The sequence below is a fragment of the Cynocephalus volans genome, chromosome 13, assembly GCF_027409185.1.
Source record: "Cynocephalus volans isolate mCynVol1 chromosome 13, mCynVol1.pri, whole genome shotgun sequence".
Lineage (NCBI taxonomy): Eukaryota > Metazoa > Chordata > Mammalia > Dermoptera > Cynocephalidae > Cynocephalus > Cynocephalus volans.
In genome coordinates, this window is record NC_084472.1 from 5,409,194 (window position 1) to 5,431,145 (window position 21,952).

Consider the following 21,952-nt stretch of genomic DNA (forward strand, 5'->3'; position numbering starts at 1 on the left):
TTTATTTAAAAATTTGGTTGTCTTATTAGTTTAATAGATTAAAAATATTTTAGTTAATAAGTGTACTAATTTGGTGCTAATCATTAAAATGCTTTCACCTTCAATTGAGATTACAATCATCATTCTGTAGACAGAGAATCCAAGATTCACAATTAAATTAACTGACTGAAAGGAAAAATAATTGTCAGAAATGGATTACATATTAAAACATATTTCTAAATTAGGCTTTACTCCTTAAAAACAAACTTAAAAAGAACAAACCCTTTGAATTGTATAACCTTTACTCTGTATATTCCAAATCAACAAATGGTTTACTAGATAAATAATTTGTTAAATAAACTTATTAAAAAATTAGAGACTCTACATTCAAAGCTGTCACTGTGCCAGGCATCAATCTGTGTATGTTACATGCACCTTCTCACTTAAAATGTGACTAATAAAAAAGACGCTTAACAAACAAATGTACTTAAGATAAAACTCTATAAAAATATTTACCAATTTTTATATTCAAGAGAAATAGTAAAAAGAACATTTACTGTAAAATAGTGGAAATGATGTTCTCAAGCAGTAAAATTGGAAAACAATATTTTAAAATTATACCTATTTTTGTCTTCTACTGACATATCTTCTGAACTTTTACTTTCTTCCTTAAAATATTGGCCTGAGCTAGATGGATTAGCAAAAGTAGATATGAAAGGTCCCAGAGACTGAAAAGCTGCTTGGCGAACCTAGGAAGAAAAAAAGTGCAACAATAAAACATAAAAATAAGAAATCATTTTAATATATGTTACACGTACATATATGCACACATTTACATATATTTATATATATTTAATAATCTACTTTCTACATACCAAAGTATGTTTAGGATAGTAATAAAGCTTTTCTAAAAGAAAACCAGATTCAGAACCATAAATCATTCTTCAGCTAGAATTTTTAAATGTTTATAAATTATTTCCTCTTTTTTACATTCAATCTTTTAATCCTGGTTTAAATATTTAAACCATGATAATCTGAATATGAGATCTTACAAAACATCTCCATTAAACAAAACTAAAGAAAATCCTGTTGTGGTCTCAAGAACAAAAAGAATGAAAAAAACCAAGAAAGCCAAATAGAAAACACAAAGTAATAAAGTCAACAAAATGAGAGAAATATATTTAATGTTTCCAGGTAGGAAAGATGATAATTCACCACAAGGTGGCAAGACAGATGTACCAGAAGTACATACATTCCATCAGAAATATAATATGGACTTTAAAAATATATTTCACAAAAATCTGGAAGCATATACTGTTATTAAAGAATATCTCATGTTTGAGGGTAAAAGGAGGTTATAGAATTTTACTTCATGTCATATTTCTGTATTATTTTTGAATCAAGATTTTTAAAAAACATTTGAAACGGAGAGTTTTTATGAGAGGAAGTAAGGATGGACACAATCTGACAAAGGCAACCATGATGGAAAAACTGGTATGTTACTAAAACCTTGACTTTGCCACAAATCATATAATAAAACCAGGCAAAGTCATCAGAAAAAAAACAACTACAGACCAGTATGTCTTATAAAATGAATACAAAACTCTCAATAAAATACTACTAAACAATCCCGCAAGATATAAAAAGAATTACACACCATGACCATGTTGGACTTACTCCAGGGGTGCAAGGTTGGCTTAACATCTAAAATTCAATTAATGTAATACAGCACGCAAACAGAATAACAATCAATATAATTCACATTTGTAAAGAAATGTTGCTCAGTTACAAAAAACTCAAACTGTAAATATAGTAGTAGTCTTTCTACTGTCTACTCCTAAAGGTCTGAACAATAAACTATCTTAAATTATAAATTATTTCTTAAATTATGAAGTCAAAATCATGCTTGCTTTAGAACAGACTCAAATGTATTGTTTTACAAAAATGATAATTAAACAAAAGCTTACCCAACGTGAAGGATCACTGATCAAATTAATAAACAGTGCTGATAATTTAGTGCGTCGGATTTCTTGACATGTTGCACACGAAACCGCCATGAAGCACTCAGCACAGGCCTTCCGGACTCCCCACACATTGTCAGAACAAAGTTGGAAAAACCTGGGCAGCTACGCAAGAAGGATAGGGTTGTGTTAGACAAAATAGGCTTCAGTAGTTACTTCTCTTTCATTTTCTGCTTTCACAGTGTTTTAAATATTGGATTTTCTTAAAAAGTAGAAGACCTATTTAGTATTACAACTTGGTAATTTTAAATAAATAATATCTAAGTCATAACCCAACCAACTGTGCAAAAGCAAAAACACTCCCAACAAATACAGCTTAAACGTTATCCAAGAACTTGTATCTGAACTCATTTCACATAATTTCAGAGACTCTTTAAGCATGTAAGTAACTTGTTCATCAAGCTATACTTCCTGTGTACTATTTAAAATTAACTTGCAGTAGATTTATTAGGCACCAAAATAATTGAGGGTTACAATAAAATTAAAGATTTAATTGAATAAATAAGCATTCATTTGCTTAACAGAAATGGAAAAGGTAAAAATGAATCAATGGTTCTCACACATAGCCGTATTTTTACAAACTATCCTTATCAAAACACAATTCAAGTGCCCAGATCACAAAATTCCTAAACTCAAAGTCATTATTATCTGTCTGGTTTACATTCACGGGATTGTGTTAATAAATTTTGGGGTAAACATATGCATTTCAAACTTTATATACAACTTTGTAATACAGTGCTTACTCCTTTATATCTGTGATTCTTACCAACATTTCCTCAGTAGCTTGCTGGCCAACTACACTGCAAATATCTCCAAAATTGGCAGCACAGACCTGACAACAAAAGCATCATTGACATTTCAAAATACTACATATAGAGTTCTTTAAAAATAATCTTTTAAATTTCACACATCCATTCATAACTGTTAGAACTATGTGTTCTGAAACAGGAAAAAACTGACTATTACCATACCTTTCGAACATGAAACATTCTGCAATCACAGCACATCTCACAAAACCTAGGCAGTATAAGACGTTCTGTAATATCCTTCCCAACCATGGGAGCCATTTTGCACATTATCTAAAAGAAATAACAACAAAAACACACTGAAAATATCAAATTAAGGCTTTTTCAGTTAAGTTTGATAACAAAAATATATAAGGAAAAATTTCATTTTTGTCTAGTTTCCATCTTATTTAATCATTTTGCTTGGTAGCTTAAAAAAACAAAAAAAGTTCCGCAACACTACATTTTCCCAGTAAAAAAAGAAAAAATGATGACTGTTCAAAGAGAAAGATTCTCTCTGAGAAGGATCTGGGGTTAGGACTTCTGTATTGCTAAGAAAAGACTACACAGGTACCTTGCCTTGCCAAAGCTCTGTGTTAACGAAGCTCATGCATACTAGAACCATGTCCTGGTTTTGCAAGGCCAAGGTTCCAAAGAAACCAAGGATGCAGATCTGATATGCACGTTTCAGTTAACACAGTACCAGGAAAAGGGAGGATTATCTTACTTGCAAACTAGCCCTCTGTTAATGAAATACATTCCCCCCAAATTTAGTATAGAAATTAATTTGATGGTCTGTCATCATTTACCAATTGTATCCATTCCTGAACTATGCAAATATGACAAGAGAAAGTAAAAAGCATACAGACTGGAAAGAAAGAACACTCTCTATATTCATATATGCCAAGTTTATCTACAGAGAAAATCCCAAGAAATCTAAAAGAAGCTACTGGAACAAGTTTAGGAAGGACGCTGGATATATGTCAGAAAACAAAAATCCATTGTATTTCTCTAAATTAGCAATAAACAACTGAAAACACTTAAAAACAGGATCATTCACAATAATGTTATAAACATGAAACCTAACAAAATACATTCAAGATCTTTCTGCTGAAAACTACAAAACATTGATGATATAAATCAAAAACCTAATTAAATGGAGATCTATCACGTGCATGGACTGTAAGGCTGGCAATTCTCCCCAAATTGATCTACAGATTCAACACAATCCCTATCAAAATCCCAGCATCATCAAAACTGGGGATAACGCCCCCACATCTTCTAAATCCCAAAGCCAGTTTTATTTCTTGAGTAAGCATCACCAAGCTCTAGTAAAAGATCCAAAGTTTTACTGCATCATTAATCTAGCACAATTAAATTTATTAGAATAAATTATTCCCAAGATAGAGAACAACTGGGAGCCAGGGAATGCAAAACATGACAAAATAAATCAATTGTAAGAGAGCCATGCGTTTCCTACTAGTAGCTATACACAGTCTTTTTATTATAATGTTTAACAATTTAAATCTCATCAAAAATTATAATGGAGCAAGTTAAACTCTGCTCAATATGAACCAACAATTACACCAAAACTCATTTGTTATTGAGAAATTTCTAAAATTAAAAAAAAAAAAAAAAAAAAAAAAAAACCCTATATTTTGGAACTAGGCAGAGGTGGTGGTTGAAGAACATTGTGAATGTATTAAATGCTATGTGAATTTCATGTTATGTGAATTTCACCTCAATAAAAATATTACTGAAAAAAGTATCTAAATTAATAGTAACCGGTAACTGAGTATCTAAAAATAAATTAATGGAATCAAAAAAATTTTCAAGGGAAAGAAACTCATCCCACTAATGATGATCAAGCAACACTATAAAATTTGGTGTGAATTTTTTTTACATCAACAAAGATGCAATTACATCACTTTAGGTTTAAATAGTGAACTCTCACTATCCAAATAAGATTTGAATAAATTCAGACACATTTATCACTTTTCTAATTTACTATCATAATTCCTATTATGTGAACTCAGAAACCATAGATGTGAGCCTCAATAGATACTTCTATATCGTCCCTTGGTATCCATGGGGGGTTAGTTCCAGGGCAGATGCTCAAGTCCCTGATATAAAATGGCATAGTATTTGCTTATAACCTAAGCATATCCTCCTGTATACTTTAAATCACCTCTAGATTACTTAAAATACCTAATACAATGGAAATGCCATGTATAAATAGTTATCATACTGTATTGTTTAGGGAATAATGACAAGAAAAAAAAGACCTATATATGTTTAGTACAGATGCAATCTTTTCCCCAATCCACAGTTGGTTGAATCCACAGGTGCAGAACCCACAGATAAAGAGGGTCAACTGTATATTCCAAATCATGCCCTAATTTATGATCGCTCTCAAATAATCAAAAACCATGTCAAAAAACCCCCCAGAAAACTTACTATTACGCTTAACTTTGTTGTTATATGCATAATGACTTAAAAATCTGCAGTCTTCTAATAATCATCATTGGTATCATAACCAAATTACTTACTTCACTATCTTTCCCCCAAAGACCATACTATCTAGGACAGGAGCCAAGAAAAGTGCTCAATAGCAACTGAAGGGGTTCAAATGTTTCTTCATTCAATACAGGGTGTTTTACTGCACTGGTAATGACTGTCTTATTTTCCCATTTTGACATAATAATGAATTTACAGTTAGGTATTATATTCTTATTGTGTAAAGATATACCTTTTCCTTTGTAAAGCCTTTATGTTCTCTTCTAGCCCTGCATTATATTTCAAAATTAATAATTTATGGCTACTTTAATAGATACATGTTAAATAAGATAAACCAGTCTAACATTTAATGAGCATTTCCTATCACTCGAGTTTTGCCTAAATGGGAAAATGGCATTCTACTTACAGCCACGGCTTCCGTTTTCACATCGTCATTGCTGTCTGGGGCAGTCAGCTCGATGAGGACAGGGCACACTTTGGTTTCCACATCAAATCGCTCAATTAGCTCCTGCTCTAGCAGAGCCAGCAAAGCTGCCTGACTTGTTTTCCTCACCTAGGAAAAAAAAAAAAAACAGTATAAACAAAGTATATACATGATATAATAAAACTATCACTTGACTTTTACAAATTTGAAGACTTCTCATCTTAACTTAAAGGAATCCATGACTGGCAAAATCTTGCAGATAAATATTTGTGGCTGTTTTGTTCTACTACTACAAAAAGAGAACTTGGCAGAAAGTTAGAACAGGTAAGTGGAACACAAAAGCCATACTTGCAAAAGATGTGTCACAAAGTACCAAACCTTGTGAGGGACACCTAGGAGGGTGCAAGTGAGCATACAGTTACTAAGCACTGTCTGTAATGGCATCAAAGAGACCCCTTAGACTTGCCAGACTCTCGACACATACTGTCTAAGGCAGCTACTCATTTTTGAAAAACAGAATAACAAAATTAGAAAAAACATTCAAATGAGATCACTTAAGCTAGGCCATTCTACATACATTACACTACATAAATTTCCTTTAAGAACATGTAACTGGAACTCTTACCTGATTATTCTGATCTGCGAGATATCTAACCACAATAGGCAGTAAGTATTTGGAAAAAGCATATGGAACTGAAGGCCGGTTTTCTTGACAAAACAATGCAATATGAGGCACCTGCTCCATCAGCTCCGCTCTCACAGTTGGTTCTAGTGAAATAACAGCAACGTGAGCAAACATATTCTCCCACAGCAGCAAAATCTTTACCTGAATTTGAGACTAGGAAGATTGGACTTTCATCCTCAGCATCCAAAGGACTTTACAACCACGTTCTCTAACTTTGCAGTCCTTTTCCCAACTATACACAGGTCAACCCCATAAGTGAGAGGGGAAACCTACCTCCAACCCAAGCTTCTATCATTCATAGTATGCACTGAGAACGTAATTTCTCACAATGAATAAATTTATTCCTCACCTGTATTGTGCTACATTGTGCTAGGGTTAAACATTTTCCCTGGTATTTACATCAGTATTATGACGTGGTTTGTTCTTCTGTTTTTTGGTTTTTTTACATCAATACTATGTTATCTATAAACTCCACTATTTAAAAATCTCCTAGGACAACTCAAAGGACTGGTTCCTAATCTCAATATAGTCAATGAATAGAGGACTTATAATTAGACTTAAATAAGACTAAAAAAGTAAATGAATGTTAAAGGAGACAAATAAATTTTAAAAAAAAACCAAGCAAAACACCTGAAATGACCCAAGTGTACACAGCAAATTTAAATGTGAGAAATATGGCATTTCAAATCTCTGGGTTTCAAAAGGATGAACCGTCAAATAATGGTAGGAAAACCAGCTAGTTATGTGAGGAAAAAAGGTAAGATTCCTACTGCATATTATATATAAACTCCAGCTGAAATAAAGTTCCAAACTTGTTTTCTTTTAAAAGATCGAAAGCACTAAAACAACATTAAAAGAAATGTTCAGTCCTATTGACAAAATAAAATAAAATTAAAAAAAAAAAAAAAGAAATGTTCAGTCTTGAGGTGGGAAGACAAGACAAAAAAATTAACTAAAATACCAACTAATTCACTTTATACAAACTTCATTCTAGATAAGACACCACACTGAAGTTAAAAGGGAAAACAGCCTAGGAGAAAATACATATATAACAACGTATTAATGAGTAACCTATACAAAGAAACCATTATTCAAATGAATATAAGAAAACAAAGATACAAATAGGCAATTCGTAGAAGACATGCAAGGGACTGAAACACATACCTACATGATGGGATATCAGTAACAAGTCATTACGTCAGACCTAATTAGAACCTTGGTACCTATTAATGATTTCATTATCAAAGTTACCTTAAGGTAAATATGCATGAATGTGTCCACTGGAATTTCAACAAAGAGAAATTAATGTAGCTATCAGCAGAAAATATACCAGCATTTTACAAAGCTAAGAATCTTATCAACAAACCATAATTTGGAATTTCTATTACACTTTTGTGCCATATGAAGTTAACATGAACAAAATAGAGTGCTCCTATTCTGAAGAACAAAAATCTAATTTTAAAACAGACAAATAGGCCTATACTTTTCCTCACTGACGCTGAATTTGCTAAGTTAACACTGACCTAATCACTTACATATATTTTTGAAGCAAAAGGAGGACACAAAAGTTACAGTTTCACTGAAGAATGAGACCGGCACCTTTCTTTCTTCAAAGCCCTTCTTAGGCAAATAGACCAATGGGACAAAAGGAGAGTCCAGAAACAGATCAATGCACGTACAGACAACCGATTTATTAAAAGGTGGAAAGGGAATGTGGTCTTCTCAATAAATGGTTCTGTGTTAACTTACTACCCATATTTAAAAAAAGAAACCAACAAAATGAAACTTTTCCCCCATTTCATATTATACACAATAATAAATTTCAGAAGCATCATGATGCACACAATAAATATACCCAATTTTTGTCAATTAAAGAAAACTATTCCACGTAGAATACAGACCTAAATGTCAAAGGCAAAAACCAATAAATCTTCTAAATTAGATAATGTAGGAAAACATATTCATGTCTCTTGAGGTGGGAAAAAATTTATCAAAGAGGACACAAATAGCACTATCCATAAAAAACTTCTTTTCTTTGAGAGACACGAGCAGAGAGTGAAAAGACAAGCCATAGGGTGGAAAAGATACCTATAACACACATGAATGACATCAGGCTCATATCCAGAATAAAGAATTCCTACAAATCTATAAGAAAAAAACTGCCAATTTTAATAAAGGGGAAGGGAACTGAACAGACATTTCAAAAAAGAAGATACTCAAATAGCCAATAAGCACATAATCAGGTGCTCACCTTCACTAGTCACAAGTAAGTTAAACGACATGAAATACCACTACATACCCATCCATTCCCCTTTGGCAAAATTTAAAATAAACAAGTGTTAGTGAAAATGTGAAACAACAGGAATTCAATACACTGTTGATTGAAATAATCGTTATACCACTTTGGAATTCTCTACAGCATATCTATCAAAGATGAATCCGTGCACATCCTACAGGCCTAGTAACTCTATTTCGAAGTACAGTTGACTTTTGAACATTGCGGGGGTGGGGGCAGCAAATATCCAAGTATAACTCTCCCTGAGTCAGGTAAGTAGTTAAGTAGTTGGCCCTGTGGAACCCAAGCATATGAAAAGTTGGTACTTCATTTATGTGGGTGCCATGTGTAAGTGCATTTGTGCAGTTCAAACCTATGTTGTTCAAGAGTCAACTGTATATACGCACAGAAATGTGTGCACCTGTGCTCCACGTGACTCCTTGGCTCACAGAAGCAGTAACAGCCTATGGAACTGGAAGCAATCCAGATATATGTTCACTAACAGAACAACTGATATAAAAGGTGCAGTATATACACACAACAGATTACTGGTCAAAAATTTTAAAAAATTAAATATAAGTCAATAAATACAGTTACATGCAACCACATGGATGAATTTCAGAAATATAAAAAAGCTAGACACAAAAAAATACATTCAGTATGATCCCATATAGAGTTCAGACAGGCAAACTAACCTTCACTTTTAGTGGCTAAAATGGTGCTTACCTTTGGGAAGAGGGATGGGACAGAAATCAGGAGGTGCACTGAGATGGTTTCTGGGATGCTAGCTCTACTTTTTGATATGAGTACTAATTACATGAGCCTTCACTTTGTGAAACTTCATGGAGCTATAAGTTTATAGTCTATGTACTTTCTGAAGTATGTTATACTCAATATGAAAAGAACCAAAAGAAATCTGCTTCAAATGTTATTTCTGTAACCCTGGGTATATGCGAGGGCACTTCAAAAAGCTCATGGAAAAATGGAATCAAAAGATAATACAAATCCTTCCATTAACTTTTTGGAGACCCCTCATATTTGTAACTGGTCTGGGTTCCAAATGAACACATCCAGGCATAATTTGAGAACTGCCTCCCCCCACCCCCACCATAAAAACGTATATGTACATACATATACATACACATGAAATCAACATAAAATTACTTACTCCTAGTTGATAACAACCCTGAGCCTGGTAGAACAACTCAAAATCAGATGAACTCATAATCCAAAACAATAAATAAAAGCAAGGAAATGATCCTTCAGTAGCAAAAAGGTTAAGACACAACAGAAGGATCATAAAACCAAGCACTTCAGCTATTATGAACAATTTTTAGAGGTTTCAATCATTTAAAACATCCTATTTTAAAGACATACTGAAAGAAAATATAACTAAAAAAGAACATGATAATAGGGAAAGAGAAAGAAGATCTGAAAACAAAGCACCTAAGAATCCTGAAAGTAAAAAATGGAGTTAAAGCAATGAAAACTTCAACAGTTAGATGGCAGGTTAGACTTCAGTAGCAGATAACTCTGTATTACCAAAGCACAGATGGGAGAGAAAGGACTGAAAGAGAAGAACAGTTAAAAACCATGGAAAATACCATATATTTATTTAACAAGAGTTCTATATTCTCAACCATGTGAAAAATGCTTACTCAAATAAAAAATAAGCTTAAAAAGAAAAAGATTTTGAGATGGAGAAGAGGTAGTATTCAAAATATTGAAGGCTTAAATTTCCCATATCTGATGGAAAGACAAGAATCCTCAAATTCAAGAATCAGGGCAAATTCTGAGTAAAATAAAAATAAACATGTACCTAAACACATCACAGTGAAACTGCAGATCATCAAGGAAAAGGATTTTAAAGGTGATCAGGAAGAAAAAACAAGAATATCTACAAAGACAAAATTAGACTAGCAGATTTCTCAACAGTAACAACAATAGTTAGAAATGGAATGATATTAAAGCTATTAACTAGATTTCTACACTTAGCTAAATGATTAAGAGTAATGGTGGGGGCTGGCCAGTTAGCTCAGTTGGTTAGAGCATGGTGCTGATAATACCAAGGTCCAGGGTTCGATCTCTGTACCCACCAGCCACCAAAAAAAGAGAAATAAATAAGAGTAACGGTGAAATAACATTTCAGACAAAGTAAAAAGGATATGTCACTGCCATACCCTTGTCAACAGATGTCCTCTCAGAGGAAACTGAATGAGGAAAGAGTGGGATAAAAGACAAACTGATGAGGAAAAATAAATCTAGCAAATTTAGTAGTAAATCTAAATAAGCATTTACTACATAAAAGTGCCAAAGTCAAGGGTTTGGATCCCTGTACCTGCGAGCTGCCAAAATAATATAAAATTAAATTAAATTAAAAAGTGGGTGATAAATTTAGGGGAATAAAAAAATCAAGATAAAAATTGATAAAAGACAGAAGAAAGATTTAAAAGTTCTAAGCTGCTTATCTGTTGAGGAGGACAAATACAGCCATTCACTTCAGATTTGTATATTATTCAATAGTCACTGTCTTATTTGGGTATCAAAATCGGCCCAGCCCACCAAGCTAGAAACTTCAGAGGCAACCTCTTCAGCTATGGAGGCAGCTCTGCAATCACTCCCAGCAATTCAATTTCTTCAAACAACTCAACCTTATGACAATTAATACAGCCTCCTAATTAGTGTTCCTGTCACCCATCTTTCTCATCATCAGTTTGTAACGCTACATTATTGTTATAAATCACAAAAACACTCCAGCATGGCATATCATCAACCCATTTAACATCCTTTTTCTAACCTGGAAGCTCAGCAGATTCCTCGTGTCCACCAAACGGGACACCACCTTGAACTCCTCAGGCCTCAAAACCTCTTTCCTCTCCTGCATCTGCTCCTCCTCCTCTCTGCACCTCATCTTCTATCAAATCCAACACAAATGTCACTAACTTTTTGAAGCCAGCCCCAACCTTCCCCCTTGATATGTAAACTCTTCCCACTGTACATATAAACTATTAATTCAATAACAGGAATTCATTTTTTTCTGGTGGCTGGCCAGTATGGGCGATGACAGGAATTCTTACTCATCTTAATAACTGCTCTAGCACTTAATCTAGAGCCTGCCATTGAGTGGGCACTGTTTTATGTATACTGAATGAATGGAAAGTGTAAATATCAATAGAGACATTTATCATGAGAACTTGAAAACGTATTTTAAAAAATAGGGCTGGCTGGTTAGCTCAGTTGGTTAGACCGCCACCTTGTAACACCAAGGGTCAAGGGTTCGGATGCCTGTGCTGGCCAGCCACCAAAAAAACCCCATATATATATATATTGTATGAATACATAGGCACACATATGTATCTACAAAAAACAACAGAGTTGGCAAACAGGTAAAAGGAAATGAATACAAATTTCTAAAGAATATCTGTCTCTACTAAGAAGGAAATAACCACAATAGTTATTTCTTTCACACTGCTACAACTTAAATGAAATCACAAAATATAAGCAAAAATTATACTTGCTGAGACCCTCCTAAAACCATTATAGAACAAGTATATGTACATGAGCAATTACAAATGCTCTTTTCACCCTACAAGAAAATTCAAAATATTTAAGGCTTATGTCAGTTAACATATTCCCATAAAACGAACTGATTACTAAAAAGCTAACCTCATCTAAAAATTAAAAGATGAGGTTTGCTAACATGCCGAAAATCTTTGTTAGAGACTGAAAACATATTTTAATAAACAGATAAAAGATTTAAGAAAAAAGTTTTACTCAGATCTCCTTACTGGCCAGCCGCCAAAAAAAAAAAAAAAAAAAAAGAGAGAGAGAGAGAGAAAACAGGAAAAAAGAAAAACTTTTAAAATTTATTTTTGGATTGTTTGTAAAATCAAGCATAAAAATATGCTTAGAATGTAATATTCGCTTAAAACGGTGAGTTTTATGTTACGTATATTCTACCACAATAAAGCATATACTGAGGAAAACCTCACTATTACTATTACCATTTTCTAAGCCTCAAATTGAATTTATCTTTCTTTAGCAGACCCTTCTATATTGACCTTGGAGATAAACCAGCATTAATTTTACAAATGAGTGATTAACATTTTTTGCAAGTGAAAAAGCATATAGAAAGAAAGCATTTTATATTTGCCTAAAAAAAATCTACAGTCCACTCCATCTCTTTTAATTTACTGTTATTTCCTTTAAATGTTTATTAATCCTCAAATATTAACATATATGATGCAAGACAGATGCAAGACAATGTTCTTAAATTTGTTTCATTGAGAAATTTCAACATTAAACTAAATGTGCCTACTATATCAGCTCTTGCCATTCGCGCCATGTGACTGCCTATACTGCTTCAGGACCTACAGAGCCGCCACCAAGAAGGTGGCCCTCACCAGATGTGTCCCCTGGACTGTGGACTTCCCAGACTCCAAACCTGTTAGAAATAAATTTGTTTCTTTATAAGACAAATAATAATAATAAAATAAAATGTTCAGGTCTTAGTAACAGATCTTGTTACTGATGGGTTTGATAATTTACCTAGGAAATCTTTTAAAGAGTCATATCACACTAACTTTTCCATTCATTTTTAGAAACACAAATCTGGTAAAAGATATCTTTCTAGAAATAGAGTAAATCTGCTTTCTCTACATAAACATATACCTGAATCGTCAGCTAATCTGCTAATTCTTTCCAAAACAGCAATACAATCTCTTTCATCATCGCAGACTTCCCTCAGTGTGTCCAGCAAACTCCGGGCCACCATTTGTCTACACAGAAAGAAAAAATTATACAGTGTTCAATGGCATCAACAGTTAACATTCAGAGTTTTAAAAGACAGAATCCACATGGTTTTTAAAGAAAACTTTTTCTTATTACATTTTAAAACATATATTAACGCTGTAATTTCCTAAGTGGCAAATGCCAGTAATAATTTTAAACAAGATGAAATTAAATATTTTTTCCTTTATCTAACTGATTTGGCAAATTTCTAAATTCCATGACAATTCATTTCAGACAGTAATCCTTTGATTTATGATGAAAATGGGAAAACATTCTTCATTATACAAAATATATATTTTTACTAGTATGAATTTGTATATTTATACTCAAAAATTTGAACAACAGCTTTGATTTCCCAGTAAGTCTGGGACAGGTGTTCTGGGGACCACAGCTGGAGAAGCAACTCATTAAGAGGCGTCCTAGCTCTTGGTCACTGCTATGCCCCAATGCCCTTGAGTATCACCTGGCACACAACAGATACACACGGAATAAGATACTTCCCAATAAACAACTCACATGAATACCAAAATTATGCCCCGCAGCAAAAAAAGCACAGAGTATAATTTGTTTTTTGAGTGTTTTTTGCCAAAAAGCAAAGAAAGCATGTTATACACCAGGATCAAGGAGAACACAACTACAAAACAGGTCATACTATGATTATTAATAAAATTTGGCAACTCAAGATTGCACACATTCATACCAGTTTCAAACTGGACAGTTTCATTTCTCTACTGAAATGAATAAATCACTCTTATACTTCCACTTTAGTGAAAAGAACACGCACATACCTGTTAAATACGTTCTCACTTGCAGCATACTTGTCCAATCTTCCCAGTGGCGTCAACATTTCATCTTGTGAGACAAAGTCCAGGGCTGAAGGTATAATAATCACATCAGACTCTGAGCTGTAGTCATCCACACCAACTATCAGAGACATCAGAAATACTCCTTATAACACTTTGAAACTAAAAAGTACCCCTTGCCTCTCTGAAGCAGCATAGGTACGTTTCCAGCGTGTTACAAAGAATCTCAGGTGAATCTTAGAATCCATACAGAAGCCACTAATAACTGAAGGATGTGTCCTCTACTTTTTCTACAGATACATTCTAACTATCTCTAGAAGTATAAGGGTCAGAGGCTACAGAAACTCAGTTTGGAGGGAACAGAGTGATCAGTCTCAAAAACGCACATGTCCAGTCAGAACACTAACAATTTGTGAATAAATACACAAAAAGTCAAACACTGATATAACTAATTCTGCAATGTAGACGATAAAGCTAATAAAATTGGTTATCTGACTTCACTTCATAAAGAAAAGCTAAAAAACATTAGTATATTTATATTCATTAAACAAATACGTATTAAATGCATTTGTGCCAAGTACTAGGTTAGATGCTGGGAAACAACAATAAAATTACTAATACCTCCAGCCTTCAAAGAGCTAATATTCCATTGAGAAAACAGTCTATTTTAAATGAGCACTGTAGCAACAGTGCACACAAACTGCAAAGCCAGAAACCCACCCAAGCTGCAGGAGGAGGAAGAGACCAAGAAAGAATGCCTAAGAACTACCAGAAGGGAGTTATTCCAAAGGAGCTAAAGAGAGTGTGTGCGGATGATTAAACAGCACTTGTTGCAGAGGCAGCAAGGGTGAACTGAAAGGTGCCCATGAAGTATGAGCTTTTGTGCCACACTGTGGTACCAAGGTCATCTAACAAGGGCGATTTTCCATGGTAGGAAGTGAAGAAGCCAAACTACAGTCATTGAAAAGGTAAAGGAAAACATAAGGATACTTCAAAAACTTCATGGAAAAATGGAATTGAAAGATAATACTAACCTTTCCACATACAATTTTAAGACCCCTCGTGTAAGGAAGTGAAGACAATGAGTGCAAAATATGCTTTCCAGACCGTGGCTGTGAAATGATAGACTAGATTAGAGGATTAACCAGGGCATACATGGCAAATTGAAGGTTTCAAAAGTTTTGTTTTGATCCTAATGTTTAACGGAAAGATTTGAAAGATGTTTATACAGTCATTCCTCGGTATCCACGGGGGTTGGTTCCAGGGCCTCCAAAAGATACCAAAATCTGTGGATGCTCAAGTCCCTGACGTAAAAAGGCATAGCACTTGCAAATTACTTATGCACATCCTCCCATATACTTTAAGCCATCTCTAGAATTACTTATACTACCTAATACAATGTAAATCCTATGTAAACAGTTGTTACACTGTATTGTTTAGGGAATGATGACAAGGACAAAGTCTGTACGTGTTCAGTACAGACACAATTTTTTTCTAATGTTTTCGGCCAGCGGTTGGTTGAGTCCACACATGTGGGACTCACAGGTACAGAGGGGCCAGCTGTATGATGAAAGTAAAGAGTACACAAATAAATGTAAGTTTAAGTTCTATGAACAAGAGCATGTAGTTGATGTTAAAATAGTGAGGCTGGAGGAGATAGAACCCAGAGCTAAGGCAGGCAGGTAAGACTTAAATAAGAGCTATTTAACTGTTACGAATTCATGGCCTTTTCCAAAGCCCTAAGATCTTTCAAAGAAACTATCCTTTTTCTTGTTTCCTGGCCCTTGGTGTCCTATCCCTGCTTTAACTGATTTATGATTTACTCTTCTGTACAGTGCCTGTCACCCTCTGACATGGATTAGTTTTTATTCATTGTCTGTCTCTCCACAGTAGTATACTAGCTCCATGAGGACAGGGAATTTTTGCTTTATTTCCAAAATCTTTCCTGACACAAAGTAGGCATTTAAGTATTTGTGAAACAAGTAAATTTGTTTATAACTCACAATAAGAGATTCTATCTTTGCTCCAGCTCTTTGCTTAGGAGAGAAAAAGAATACTTAAGAAATGCCTTCCAAATGCTGCTATATGAACAGAAAAGACTCACCACTTCCTAATCAAACTCCCAACATACCGATTTTACAGTATTTAAAAATGTCTATTTTTAAAGTAAATGAATATACAGCTTGGGCCCATCTTGTAGAACTATTTTGAACAGATAATATTGAGAGAACTATTTTTACTCCCAACAGAACACTGTCAGAAAGAGACTACAAAACACAGCACAGCTACTTTTAACTATTTCAACTTGCTAAAATAAAAATCACTTCAGTATTTAAGAAACACCTAACACGCTCTTCCACTTCTAAGATGAAGTAACAGGGACAAAATTTACCTTCACACCTTAAATGGCTTTAAAAAAGACAAAATATATGAAATAATGGTTTCAGACATTGGACAAAAGGCAGGTGATCCCTGAGAAGGGAAGCTAATGAGATGAGCCCTATATTGCCCCCACTGACTGTCTGGCAAGAATGTCAGGCCACAGCTCCAGAGGGATTCCCTGCACATCCCAGTAGACTACTTGAGTTGAAAAGGCAGAGTTGAGAATTCAGGGAGGCAAGACAGCTGGAATTTCCAGGGATGAGTATCAGAGAGGAGAGTGCTTCACAGAGAAAGAGCTTCAGAGAGTTGCAGGCATTCCCCTTTGAGTCTTTAGGTGAATATTAAAATAGTACATATGTATGAGGAACCACCGGAGTCCCAGAAAATAACTACCTGAAAAGATCGGGTGGAACAATCCCTGATTACCACAAAGAACCGCGAACAGTTGCATGTCTCCACCGACCAAAATGAAAAAAACTCCATAGCACATGGGGCAATAGGCCGAGTACTCATAAACATATTGCCTCAAAAGCGGCAAATAATTAGCCCAACTAAAGACTCCTTTGGTTTTGCCTAACAAGGCTTAAAGCGAGCCCCCCAAAAAACAGATTGTCTCCAAGTAACTCATCTGTGTCCCAGAACAAAAGATAAGCAAATGTAAATAAATATAAAAATATCTGACAAGGTAAAATCCACAAGGTCTAGCGTCCAATAAAAAATTACTAGGCATGCACAAAGCAGGAGAATAAAACCACAGGAGAAAAATTCAACAGTAGAAACAGACTCAGAACTGACAAAGATGATAGAATTGGTAGATACGGACACTAGAACAGTTATTATAACCATATTACATATGTTCAAAAAGGTAGAAGAAAGCACGAACACGTTAAAAATAGACATGAAAAATATTTTATAAAACCCAAATTAATCATCTAGAGGTGAAAAATAAAAACAATGAGATAAAAAATACACTGGATAGGTTCAACAGCAGATGAGACACCACAGAAAAAAAGATTGATGGTCTTGAAGACACAGCATGAGGAAAGCATGTAAAACAAATAGAAAAAATACTGCAGGAGGGGGGAGACCATCAATTAACTAAACAAAAACTCCCAAGCATCCTAATATACCTATACATGCAACTGGAGTCCCTAAAAGAGGAAGGGGAACATAAAAAATATTTGAAGAAATGATGGACAAAATTTTCAAAATTTGATAAAAACTGCCAATCTGCAGATTCAATGAATCCCATCAGCAAGAAACACGAAGAATACACCAAGGCACATATAATTAAATTGCTTAAAACAAGTGATAAAATCTTTTATTCAGCCAGAGAAAAACTCATGTTATACACAGATGAACAAAGATAAAAATGACATCAGACTTCTCATTTGAAACAATACAGGACAGAAGGTGGTAAAACAACAATTATAAACTTCAGCAAACCCTTGAACAACATGGGTTTGAAGTGTGCAGATCCACTTAAGTCAGATTTTTCTCAATAAACAAATAGGAAAATTTTGGGTTATGTCATGTATTCATGACATACCTAACAAAACAGTTAAGTAGCCTACCTAACAGAAAGCTATCAGTAGATAAGTAGTTAACTACTTATACCCCACCACGGGGGCTTGGGGCACACAAAGCAGCACAGCTGTGACCCATAGGGACCGTGTACAACATACTTTAGTGTAGGTAAGTAGTTAAGTTTTGGGGGAGTCAAAAGTTATATGCAGATTTTTGACTGTGCAGGGAGTCAACAACCTAAACCCCAATAGTGTTCAAGGGCCAACTATACTGAAAGAAAAAAATGTCAACCTACAATTCCACACTCAACAAACAGACAGAAATCTTCTAAGTATCTTTCAAATATGAAGCTGAAATACTTTTTCAGATGTACAAAAGTTGACATCATCAATAGTAGACATGCACTGTAAGAAACATTAAAGCAAGTCCTTCAAACAAAAGGAAAATTATACCAGATGGAAATCTGGATCTGCATAAAGGAATGAAGAGCATCAGAAATAGCAAATATGCAGGTAAATAAGCCTTTTCTTATTTTTAAAATTTGTTTAAGAAATAATTGACTGTTTAAAGCAAACACATGTATTGTAAAATGAACATAAAAATGTACTGTGGGGTTCATAATATATGTAGAAGTAAGATATATACTACAATAGCACAAAAGAAGGAAAGGGGTAAAGTACACTGTCGTAAAGTTCTTACACTGAACTAATTACAAACTCTAAAGCAACCATTATTTAAGAAAATCACCAAAGACATGTATTTAACAAGTCATTAAAGGCCATAAATACTCCAGAAAAAGGCAGAAAAAGAGAATAAAGAAAACAAGGAAGAGACGGGACAAGTAGCTGGGAAATAGCAAGATGTGAGATTTAAACCCAACCATATCAATAAGAACATTAAGTGGAAATGGTCTAAATATCCCAATTAAAAGGCAGAGATTGTCAAGTTGGATCAAAAATTAACACCTAACCATGAACATAATTACTTATGTAGTGCAGAAAAATCTTATACAGCTTATTCTGACCTACAGTTTCATAGCAAAGTAACTTACTCATTTGAATCAGAGTTGAAAAAGCCACTCAGACATTCATTTGGCCTTAATTTTCTCCTCTGTAGCATAAGACTGTTGAGCTAGCATGACCTAAAAGGCACCTTTATGCAGACTCTAGAATTCTATGACTATGACCAAATTGTTTCATCAGAGTCTCACACATGTTCATCTTAAAGGTAAATATTAATAATATTGATTCTGTTCCACAAAAAGTGGGGGGAAACAGGGAAGACTTCTACAGCAGTGACTGTCAATCATGTGTGTAAGACAAGCCTGGAGAACTTACCTAAAATGCAGATTCCAAGATCTCACACTCAGATAGTGATTATGTAGGTATGGAGTGAGGCCCAGGAGCATTTATTTTTAATAAATACCCCCCACTATTCAAATGCAGACTATTTAACAACCATATTTGAGAACCATTCTCCTAGAAGGCAACAAAATCATATTTTGCTTTAATCTTTTTGTCACCACTCTATCAATCATGGTTAACAACACTTCTATACAAAGGCGATGTTCCACTCCGGCATAAGACACCGGCGACAAAGATTCACCTCTGTTTCCCAATACTATTGCTTCCTGCCAATATCCTGACAACCATTCTGGCCTGAATCATCCTCTCCCAGGTCAAGCTACTTAAAACATTTCCTCATTGATTCGCGGTTGGACAAATAAGTTTACAGATTTCCTCCTTATAGGGGCCTCAGGATTTGACTACCATGGCTACAGTCTGCACACTTAAGTCATACCCAGCCATTCCGCAAATGCCTGCCACAAGTTACAAGGAGAAACACAGAAATAATCAATTAAAAAATCTGTCATTACTAATGAAAAAATCCCACAGCATATATACCCTAAGTGGTGGCAGAGTCAATAATATCCTTTAATAAAATAGACAGCATAGAGGGAGTTTATTCAAAGTAGTACATTAACTTTAAATAGATTGTAATAAATTAAAGATGAAAATTACAATCCCAGGAGTAATTTCTAAAACACACAAGAAGTTAGAGCTAGAAAGCCAACTGAGGAGTTAAAATAGAATACTAAAAACCATTTAGTTAACCCAAAAGAAAGTCAGAAAAGGAGCAATGGAGAAAAAATGATGAGATAAAAAGAAAACGAACAGCAAAATCACATACCTAAATCCAACCAGATAAATAATTACGTTAAATAGAAAGGGACTAAACATTTCATTAAAAAGGCAAAGATTACTAGACTAAAGAAAAAGCAACACTCAACTATAGTCTTTCTATCTGAAACACATTTTTAAAGTCAAAATTTCTACTAATGGTTTAAAAGGGATTTAAAAGAAAGGATAACATGAAATATTAAGCATAAGAAAACTATTATCAGATAAAATAGACTTAAAGCCAAGAAGCATTACTAGAGATGAAGAGAGACATTTCATAACTATAAAAGGGTTACTACCTCAGGACTGGAGTTCTTTCTTTAGTAGTTCTACTTTCTAGACAACTAGAGTTTATGGATTCTTGGACACTATAATAATAGCAATAGCCCTATACCATTTCATGGCTTTTAAAATCCAGTCTTCTCCACTAATAAAGTAAAAAAAAATAAATGAAAACCATACATCACTTTTACTATTATTTGAAAATTTTCAATGACTAAAAAGCATATAAAATCAATGGTCATTCTGAAATGTCTTTTCAAAGTATATTTGTCCTTCCAAAATTCTGACACTCCCTTTTCCCGTGTAAACTTACTGTCTTAGCTGTCATTGCTAGCTGAAAGAAAGCCAGGATGAAAAGGAAAAAGGAAGATCACTTGTAAGCTCAACATAAGAGACAGATTTCCAAAAAATACTTAAGTAGGCATTCTTCATTTTCCAAAACCTAATAATTATAAAGTAAAAGCTTCCATGAAGAAGCTGCGTGACACCTCAGTTGATTAACTTGGGGTTTTTAGTGAATCTGAATAGAATAAAATAGAATCCTAACAGAATAGGATGCCTAATAGGAATAGAAACCTAGGATATAAACTAAGGCCCTATACTTAGAGCTCAGTACATCCTATCCAAAGGTCCTTTGAAACTGCTGTTAAACATAAATTAGACTCGATACATAATTCTAGTTCCAAATCACAAGAGTAATCAAATATGTTAAAATGCAAATAAGGAGAACATCAGGAAAGAAGATAACAAGAGAAAGTAACATAAAACAATGACATTTATCTTTGTTAAAGAACTGAATATTTCCCTTTTACAAGTATAAGGACATGAGATCATATAGCAGAGGGAAAATCATCCTCATAGTTCAAGAAGTATCCTCTATGCTACTCTCATCTCTCTGCAGTTAACACAGAAATCCAAAGGAGCAAGAAACATCACCCCACTTTTCAACTGTTTTAAATTTTAGAAAAACAGTGTCTAAAATGTAAAAGTTTAAAAGTTGGGCACACTTTGGAATTTTAAAGATGAGCAATTTAATCTCTACATTGTCATAGCAAAAGTACTATGAAAAAGGCTTTTTAAGATAAGACAGGTCTTGGATGTCCAGTGAGCTCAGTTGGTCAGAGCATGGTGTTATAACACCAAGGTCAAGGGTTTGGATCCCAGTACTGGCCAGCCACCCCCCAAAAAAACAAACAAAAAAAACAAACCATATACACAACAGGTCTATATTCAAATCTCATGTTCTGTCACTTCTGAACTATATGTAAATTTAAGCAAGTACCTAATCAATTTGAGTCAAT

General features: G+C 34.2%; 1 protein-coding gene across 2 annotated transcripts in view; it reads right to left on the reverse strand.

Moving 5' to 3' along the window:
• The window catches only part of PPP4R1 (protein phosphatase 4 regulatory subunit 1), a 70,542-nt gene that overhangs the window by 26,951 nt on the left and 21,639 nt on the right, over window positions 1-21,952 (reverse strand). Inside the window, exons 3-10 of one of the 2 annotated variants that reach the window (XM_063076978.1) lie at window positions 14,266-14,350; window positions 13,358-13,464; window positions 6,352-6,494; window positions 5,709-5,855; window positions 2,972-3,079; window positions 2,767-2,832; window positions 1,947-2,105; window positions 601-728 (exon numbers count right to left, since the gene is read on the reverse strand). In XM_063076978.1, coding sequence (XP_062933048.1) covers window positions 601-728; window positions 1,947-2,105; window positions 2,767-2,832; window positions 2,972-3,079; window positions 5,709-5,855; window positions 6,352-6,494; window positions 13,358-13,464; window positions 14,266-14,350 — 943 coding nt within the window. Of the gene's footprint in view, window positions 1-600; window positions 729-1,946; window positions 2,106-2,766; window positions 2,833-2,971; window positions 3,080-5,708; window positions 5,856-6,351; window positions 6,495-13,357; window positions 13,465-14,265; window positions 14,402-21,952 lie in introns of both variants that reach the window. The other variant, XM_063076977.1, reaches the window with a different exon arrangement.